Here is a 7,592-nt window from a genome sequence, read left to right as displayed (position 1 = left end):
CTTTTTACGGGGGTTTACACATATATATTTAGCGAGTCATCCTAAATTAAATGTACATAAGTAAAAAGTTATGTCGATATAGACGAACACGAACGTGTCCCACTCCAAGATGGAAACGAAAAATTTGAATTGGAAACATAAAACAAAATTAATACCAATGCGAACACGATTAAAATAGCAAATTGAGTAACTTAAAAAGAGAAAACTGTTAACAACCCGCCCGTTTGTGGTCATTGTCCGTGCTGCTGACAAAATTGCAATGGGTCAGCGGGTCAGTGGGTGGTTCCCCAGGCGCGCAGCAGTGTCAGTGCCTTGTTAAGGTAGGCGCACCACTCCTCGCGCTCCTCCTTTGTGTCGGCTGAGAGCAGATGGCGCACCGTGGTGGTACGTCCGTTGGGTACGATTATCAAGGACTCTTGGTCTGTCTCCAGCGCCGGCCGTTCGCACTCCAGCAGCATGGTGTTGAGACGGGCGCAAATGTCGCGCGGTGCCGTGGTCACCTTCTGCGAAGTGCAGGAATTCAGATCTATACTACCCATTGGCGTCTTGCGCTTCTCATCATCCGGGTACTTCCAGTAGTTGATCACGGAGCCATTCAGATAGCACCAACGACGATGCCATGCCCCGAAACCGGAGATGTCTTCGAACATGGTAAGGAATCCCTTGTACTCCACGCTTACGGATAGTTCGCAATTGACTTTCATGTGAACCACACCCTCCAGTGGACTGACGCCCAGCACCTGGGTCAGCGTCCATGTGGTGCGTTGAATTTCACGCAGCGAGAAAATGGCAAAGCCGTATTGCACCAGCTGCGGTGTCCGTACCACATGCGGTCCCGCCGGACTTTGTACTGGCGGCATCACCAGTCGATTCTCGCCGCCCTTCTTCTTTGGCGTCTTGATGCCACCCTTCTTGTTCAAGTTGATGTGGTATTTCAGCTCGTGAGGCAGCTGATCGCGTTGGGCCAACATGCCATAGATTTCTAGCGTGATCTGCAGACGAAGTTTTCGCAATAAAATCGAATATTGGCTAAAGAAGCAAAAAGCAATATTTACCCTGAAGTCAGCATATACATTGTTTAGTTGCAGGACATCGGGAAACTTGACAGACAGCAGCCCTGGCATCGTGGGTACTGTCTTGGTGGCCAGCACGTGCTCATTGTACTTCAGGAGGCACACAAGATGATGGCCGTTAATGTTGTTCGAGGCCATTTTACGCACGTACTCCTGTCGCAGTGGAATGGTTATGTCCTTGACCGTCAGTAGGCCCTTTTCTTTTGGTGCACCCACCGGACGAATACTGTTCTCAACTCTTAAACGCTGGACTTCATCCAAACACGCCTGGCGTCGATGGGCTGCAAGGATATTAAAGAGATGTTCAGCTTAATTGGACATTCAAATTGCCAATTCGGTTTGGAATTCAACGAACAGGCAATTTATACTTGAATACACTGAAGATCACACTTACTTGCAAGAAGGAGATATCGCTCTCCCTCCACGGACTCTGTGGAGCCGGAGAATTCTACGGTGGCAGCACAAAGGTTGAGGGCCTGACTGGCTTGTCCTATCACCTGCTGCTGCTTGCACACCTCGCTCAACAGCTTTTTGATCTTGTCTTGTGCCTGCGATGCATCGTTTACTTCCCGCGCATTCTGCATCTCTTCATCGTCCTCGTCGGTCTGATCAGCTATGTCAGTTGCTGCTGCGACATAATCAGACTGCTGAGGAGAGTCGTACTCCAGTCTGTGCTTGGCATGACAATCGCCTGCTAGGGCTGATCGCATGACCTGCTGCTCTCGACAGATCTTGCGAACCGGTGTGGAATTGGAGCTCTATAAACAACGAGTACTTAGAATTTGTTAGTTGTGATATATAAGTAATCAACTCACGTTAGCGCTCTGTTGGCGGCGATAGAAGCTGACCGTGTGCACCAGGGTAACCAGGTTGTCGTTGTCCTGGTTGACACTCAATTCAGACTTGACCGGCTGGGCACCACTGAGCAGTGGCGTCTGCAGGTCCATCTCCATCTCATGGTGCTCTTCGATAGGCGTGCAAATAGAGGCAGGATTTTTTCGGAAGGAAAAGCTGTTTGAGGCCGTCGTTCCTTTGCTCTGAAAATGTAATTAAAGAATTGTTTTGATATACGAGGAAACTTAATCAGCAAGTACTCACGCCCAAGGACAGCCGACTGGCATTTTGCTCGTCCCCGCTGTCGCTCTGGTCATCCTGAGTGCTGCCGTAGTCCTCGACAAGTGCTTCATCCAGATAATCATCGATGCCCGCTGAGACCTGCGACGAGTTCAGAGAGCTGTCATCGTAATACATGTCCTGGTCCGCATAGCGCACAGTCTGGAAAGGTGTGAAATCGTGTTAATGGTGACCACCCGCTGTGTTGACAGTTTTTACCTGCACTTACCTTCTTGCCCGTCTGCTGCTGCTGCATCTCCACTTCGTTGCGCTGCACTGCGCTCATTATCTCGCGGCCAAGACTGCCATTGCACATGCCGGCGCTACTGTCCTCAGTCTGTGACTGGTCGTCGGACTCATCCATGCAACTGCACGAATCAAAGATAAACGGTTAGTTAAGAAAGCGATTTTATTGTTGGTCTTGTCTAGGGGATGGGGTTTAAAGCTATGTCTCTTAGGCCTATCAGTCTTGGAATGCTACTCGATGCAGAGCAGAAATAGCAAGCAGGAATAGCATTTTTCAGCGCACCTTTCGGTTTCCTCCTCGTCCTGTTGATGGCTGTCATCCGTAGCGGAGGCAGTTTCGGCGGCGCAGCAGTTGTCACCGCTGGAGTCGAGGTCGGACAGGGCGGGATACAGACGATCCGAATGCGATTTGCGGGCTCGCTTCGAATCCTCGTCAGTGGTGGGCGCATCACCAGCTGAAATTGCGGATGTATAAGGACAAGTCCTTAGATAAAGGGTTTAGTCATTTCTTACGTGATCGCCTCTTGCTGCTGGCCAGTCCGGGCGAGAGAGCAGCGATGGGCGGTGGTGGAGGCGGTGGCATGGGCCGCACTACTCTGCTGGGAGCTGGCGCGGGAGGTCGAGCTTGAGCAGCCACAGAACTATCGGATGGTTGATTGTCAAAGAGCTCCTTTTGTTTGTTAAAGCGATTAGAAATAATCTGCATGTCTTCCTGCCTTTGGCGATCAATGTCCTTGATACGCGTCTCTGCACTTGATTGCGCATTTGCCACCAAAGCGGCCACCTTGTCACGCAGCTTGTTTTCCTGTTTCGGCTTGGTTGCTGCAACCACGGTAGTAGCTGCGGCAGCAGTCACCGGATGCATTGCAGCTAAATGTTCTGTTAACAAAAAAAAAATGAGTATGAGTAGCTATTATGAATATAGAAGGGCTGCCAAACTCACGTTTCACCTCTTCCGCTCGGATTTGGGTAATACTGGGAGCAGATCCTATTGGCGCCATCGGCAACATCGCTTTGTTGTTGCCCGTTTCGAACAGCTTCATCCGCTCCTTCAGCGACAGCTCACAAGGATCCTTCTGGTTGCGTAGGCCTTGCGACTGTCCTCCGGTTCCCTTGTTTTCAAAGAGAGCCGCCCGTCCGGAAACCAAGCCGGACTTCACACTAACAGCAGGCGCTGGTGCGGGCTTAGGCGCTGGGGCGGAAGATGCAAAGTTCTTGGCGACCTGGCTGACCGTCGTTGATTTCTGCGGCACTGGCGGCTTGGCAGTTAATACCGCATCTTCCACTTTGGAGGCTGGGGCCGCCTCTTCCTGTTTGGCATAATCATATGTGTGTTTAATGGTCGATGATTCGCGGCGCTGAAAACCTTGTGCCTCCAGAGAGCTCAATACCTTGGGATCCCACTTCAGCTGCTTGGTCCTGCTTGCCTCGTCGACTTCATCCTTCTTGGGTGGCAGTGGAGCTGGACCCTTCTCGGCCCTTCGACTGGACAAATGCGGTTTCGGTGGAGGTGCTTCGAGCAGTCTGTGCACTTCGTGGTGCGACGTGTCATCCTCCCACTGATTGATGGTATCCGCCAAGGCGGCCAGTTTGCCCAACCGTTGTTTTGGTTGCCTGCTGCTACGGTTGCCGCAGTCCTCTTCCTCACCCGTTGTCACATGGAACTGCCCCTCGGTTCGGTGGATTGGGGAGGATAGATCGTCCGTGTTTGAGTACAGGGCACCCATGCGTTGCAGTCGGCTGCGGGAAGTGTCCCTTAGCCTGGCTAGGGGCTGGTTTACTGGTTCCGCCTCCAGCAGGGGATTTAGCGCACCTCCTTCCGCCTGCTCTTCGTCATCTGTCACCTCCTGCTCCTGAATCTCAACTTGCACCTGAAGGTAGTGCAGCAAGGATGAGCAAAAGGGAAGAACCCAGAAAAGAACGGGAAAACTTACCCCAATTGGCTTGTCCGTGGTTATGTTTATCTCTATGCCCATATCCAAGTTTTCCTTGTTTACCGCCGTATAGTGACGCAGCGGCTTCGCCGGCGACGCCTCCAGCGTGGCCTTTCCCAACGTAACGACCTTGCCGCCGCCGCTAGCCGCGCTCTGGCCTCCAGGCGACCGGCTCCTCGGTGCCAGGACCCCAGCATCCCCGCCGGATGCGGAGGTGGCGGAGGAGCTTGGAACGCTGCACTCGACGAGCGGAAATTTGCTGGCATTGCTGATGCCAAGGGCGCGACTGCGCTGTTCCGCCTTCTCGAGCATGTGCTGCAAGGGAAAATGGGAAATAGCAGTGAAAATCCGCGGGTGCCTTCACTAACACCAGTGCAATCACCAGACAAAGGGCTTTGCTGTGTGCGAATTGGCCTCGTACCTGAGTAAACGGGTCCATTGTTGTTGCTGCAGCTGCAAATGCAAATGCGAGTTGTGATTGCGCGCACTATGCTATTGAATTCACTGTACTGCTCGACACTCCACGTTGGCGATATTTGATGTTTGTTTTTCACTGGCGGGTTGCGCGTCCGTTTGCATTCGAAATTCTGCGCGTCGCTTCTGCTCGTTTCGGCGGTTGGCTTTTCAGATGTGTTGAATAATTTCAAAACGACGCGCAAATGCCATAGGACCCTCAACTGACCACGACGAAATACCGAAATTGGGGAGAAAATGCCAGTGGTGAGTTGCCAAGGGCTGCCACTTTGTCGTATTTGGCAGGGTGGCAGCTCTGTCGCACATCAATGGTTAAACCGGTTCACCAATCACACATATTTACCGGTTTAATTTCGGCCGACAGCTGTTTATTTTTCTTAAAGCGTTATCAAAAAGGGTTTTTATTGATGTTATAATATGAATATCCAACCGTAATTTACCACGTATCACTTTCAATATTTATCACGCATAGCTGGTAAGTTAAGAACCTGGAATTAGGCTTGAAATGCACCTTTGATTTCTCTGGTGAGCTGCACACGTTGTGCCGTCAGTGCTGTATGTTTTGGCTAGAATTTTGGCATGTTTCCTCTATTTAGGCTACCTCTTTAAGTTTGGCTTTTCTGTTGGGGTTTCGTTAATTAATGTAGGAAAACATTTCTGGAAATAATTACGCTTAAATATATAGAATTTGTTTTTTCAGTAAATTGTCAGCGTCCGCCATGAGTGACCAAAAAACAGTAAATTTGCTGTGGAACTGTGCCTCCAAGCTGACCGACCAAACCCACACAGAACGGATCCTCAAATCCTATTACATGTGAGATCCGTTGTCAATTCCTTAAGCACCCACTAAAATTTCGTTTCCAAAACAACCCAGAACCACCTGTAGGAAGCTGGCCCGGCACAATGTCCAGTTGCCCGAGGAGAGCTTTGGACCCGCACGCATGTGCTCCCGCTGCGGGAACCAGTGGACAGGTGGCCGCTACCAGCTCCACCTCCAGCCACAAGAACTGATGCAGAGTGCTAAGAACCGGAGACTGATCACCAAGCTGGAAGCCGTGAAGGGCAAGATGGCAAAGGGCGAGATGAACAGCGGGGCCAGGAAACGGGCCAAGTGGCTCAAGAAGCGTATGGCCAGTAACATGGTGAGAACCAGGAGCTAATAGAATGTCTAGAATATGTCTAGATTGTGGGAAAAAATACTTTTATTTCTTTAATTTCATAAATATAAATATAATATCTCTTTGCTTCCATGGATGAATGGTATAGATGGATAGTTTAGTACCTTATAAGCGCAATATAAATTTATGTATCAAGCTTCTGGGCAAATAATAATTTAAATTAACACCAAGGAAGCTGAAAGATCTTTATACAGTGTTTTGTGTGTGTACATATGGACCCATTCCTGCCACTCTAACCACAACCCAATTCATTTTGCAGGCCGTGGACTGCGATGTTTGCCATCACAAGACAATGTTGGCTCTGGAGAAGAGCCGAAAGCGCGCCAAAGTAAAAGCCACGGAGGAGACAATGGTAGTCACACAACCTGCGCCAGCGGGCCAAAACAAAAAGAAGGCCAAAACGAAGAAGTCTCAGGCGCCGAATAAAGATATCAATGCAGGCCTGAAAATGCAGCAAAAAGCGCCTCAGCGACAGCAGCAGCCTTCGAAATCGCCAGCTCCATCCAAAAACGCGTCCCAACCAGTCGGCATAGCTTCCCAAAACCCAAGTCAGACATCGAAGAAGAAAAAGAAGAAGCCTGCCCAGCCAGCGCCCACCGCACCAAAAACGCAGTCCAAAACCCAGAAGCAGAACGTACTGCTGCAAATAGCTGCCCAGCTGAAGTCGAACGCGTTTAAAGACGCCAGCAAAACGCAGCAGAATCGCCTCCAAGCGTTCCTCAAGTAGCGGCCAGAAGACAGCTCCGGCCATGCATTAAAGTACAAAGAATGAAAATACTTGTTGTGGCACATAATTAAGCGTTAGCACAATACTAGAATCAGACTCTTTGTGCCGCTTGATAAAGCCAGCCGAGGTGGGAACCTGTTATCCACTCGCCCGGTCTTCTGGGTCGAATCACGCAACGGCTATGCACTTATCACTGCTGCCGGAGACAAGTCCAGGCGGGGGGACCCAAGGTTGTCCAGATATTGCGCAGCCAACCTGGTCAGCATGCTTAATTTATTTCTCGGAGCGCAACGTTTAATTAAAATTGAGTTGTTTGCCTCAGCATCCCATGAACGCGTCCTTCAAAACTGCTGCCCAAAAAGGGCAGCCGATCGGCTCTGGACGGGCCGCTTTATCTGCCGCCGATTGTGAAGAGCACACGCACAGGAGAAGGCTCCAGACTCGGCTTCGACCCATGGCCCTCTGCTTACCCCTTTCTGTGCCGAAGACTCGGATTTCTCGGCAGCTGCGGCAACAACATCTGCCTGCCACATTAGAAGATTTCTGGTTCCACAGACTAGCCACTCGGCACGAACATCTTGTATGCATGCACATGCAGAATGAGGAAAAAAAAGTTTACCTTAGGGAAATAATGCCATTTTAAGGACAGTTACTTAATATTAAGAAAATGTGATATACAAACATAAATTGTAATAGAGAGTCTTGAAATTATAATACAAATATGTACAATTATTCGCAATGTTTATATTGTTGTAAACAATAATATTCTGTAATTAAATATCTGAGAAAGGGGAGCCAGAACTTCGACTATCGAGCGTACATTGTGCGCAACAATGTATTTGATGGC

At 49.8% G+C, this 7,592-nt stretch overlaps 2 protein-coding genes across 4 annotated transcripts; one reads left to right on the top strand and one right to left on the bottom strand.

Annotated features, from left to right (window-relative positions):
* Nucleotides 1-6: 6 nt before the first annotated feature.
* scra (scraps) lies at nucleotides 7-5,130 on the bottom strand. Of its 3 annotated transcripts, NM_165544.2 has the most exons (12): nucleotides 4,788-5,047; nucleotides 4,367-4,681; nucleotides 3,824-4,303; nucleotides 3,376-3,742; nucleotides 2,946-3,311; nucleotides 2,716-2,887; nucleotides 2,416-2,554; nucleotides 2,172-2,348; nucleotides 1,889-2,110; nucleotides 1,468-1,831; nucleotides 1,056-1,354; nucleotides 7-992 (listed from the first exon to the last, which is right to left on the bottom strand). In NM_165544.2, exons 1-12 carry the CDS (start codon nucleotides 4,803-4,805, stop codon nucleotides 273-275), a joined length of 3,639 nt encoding a protein of 1,212 aa, NP_724583.1. In that variant the 5' UTR covers nucleotides 4,806-5,047; the 3' UTR covers nucleotides 7-272. The 3 variants fall into 3 exon arrangements, with proteins under 3 accessions (NP_724583.1, NP_724582.1, NP_001014502.1); NM_165543.2 differs by having other exon boundaries at nucleotides 3,376-4,303; nucleotides 4,788-5,130; NM_001014502.2 differs by lacking the exons at nucleotides 7-992; nucleotides 1,056-1,354; nucleotides 1,468-1,831; ... (1 more) ...; nucleotides 2,172-2,348; nucleotides 2,416-2,554 and having other exon boundaries at nucleotides 2,580-2,887; nucleotides 3,376-4,303; nucleotides 4,788-5,130.
* Nucleotides 5,131-5,139: 9 nt separating this feature from the next.
* Nucleotides 5,140-7,476, top strand: CG1360 (uncharacterized protein). The gene is made up of 4 exons (NM_136456.4): nucleotides 5,140-5,315; nucleotides 5,541-5,654; nucleotides 5,715-5,982; nucleotides 6,278-7,476. Exons 2-4 carry the CDS (start codon nucleotides 5,560-5,562, stop codon nucleotides 6,743-6,745), a joined length of 831 nt encoding a protein of 276 aa, NP_610300.1. The 5' UTR covers nucleotides 5,140-5,315; nucleotides 5,541-5,559; the 3' UTR covers nucleotides 6,746-7,476.
* The last annotated feature ends 116 nt before the right edge of the window (nucleotides 7,477-7,592 follow it).

This window comes from Drosophila melanogaster, chromosome 2R (genome assembly GCF_000001215.4).
Source record: "Drosophila melanogaster chromosome 2R".
Lineage (NCBI taxonomy): Eukaryota > Metazoa > Arthropoda > Insecta > Diptera > Drosophilidae > Drosophila > Drosophila melanogaster.
This window is presented reverse-complemented; position numbering and strand designations above follow the sequence as displayed.

Coding starts and splice junctions, on each gene's coding strand:
- scra (NM_165543.2), bottom strand. Junction 2,555..2,715: donor GACGAGGAGGAAACCGAAAG/GTGCGCTGAAAA, acceptor TGATTCGTGCAG/TTGCATGGATGAGTCCGACG. Junction 2,349..2,415: donor AGCAGCAGACGGGCAAGAAG/GTAAGTGCAGGT, acceptor ACACCTTTCCAG/ACTGTGCGCTATGCGGACCA.
- CG1360 (NM_136456.4), top strand. CDS start 5,560: ATGAGTGACCAAAAAACAGTAAATTTGCTGTGGAACTGTGCCTCCAAG. Junction 5,655..5,714: donor ATCCTCAAATCCTATTACAT/GTGAGATCCGTT, acceptor AAAACAACCCAG/AACCACCTGTAGGAAGCTGG. Junction 5,983..6,277: donor AGCGTATGGCCAGTAACATG/GTGAGAACCAGG, acceptor TTCATTTTGCAG/GCCGTGGACTGCGATGTTTG.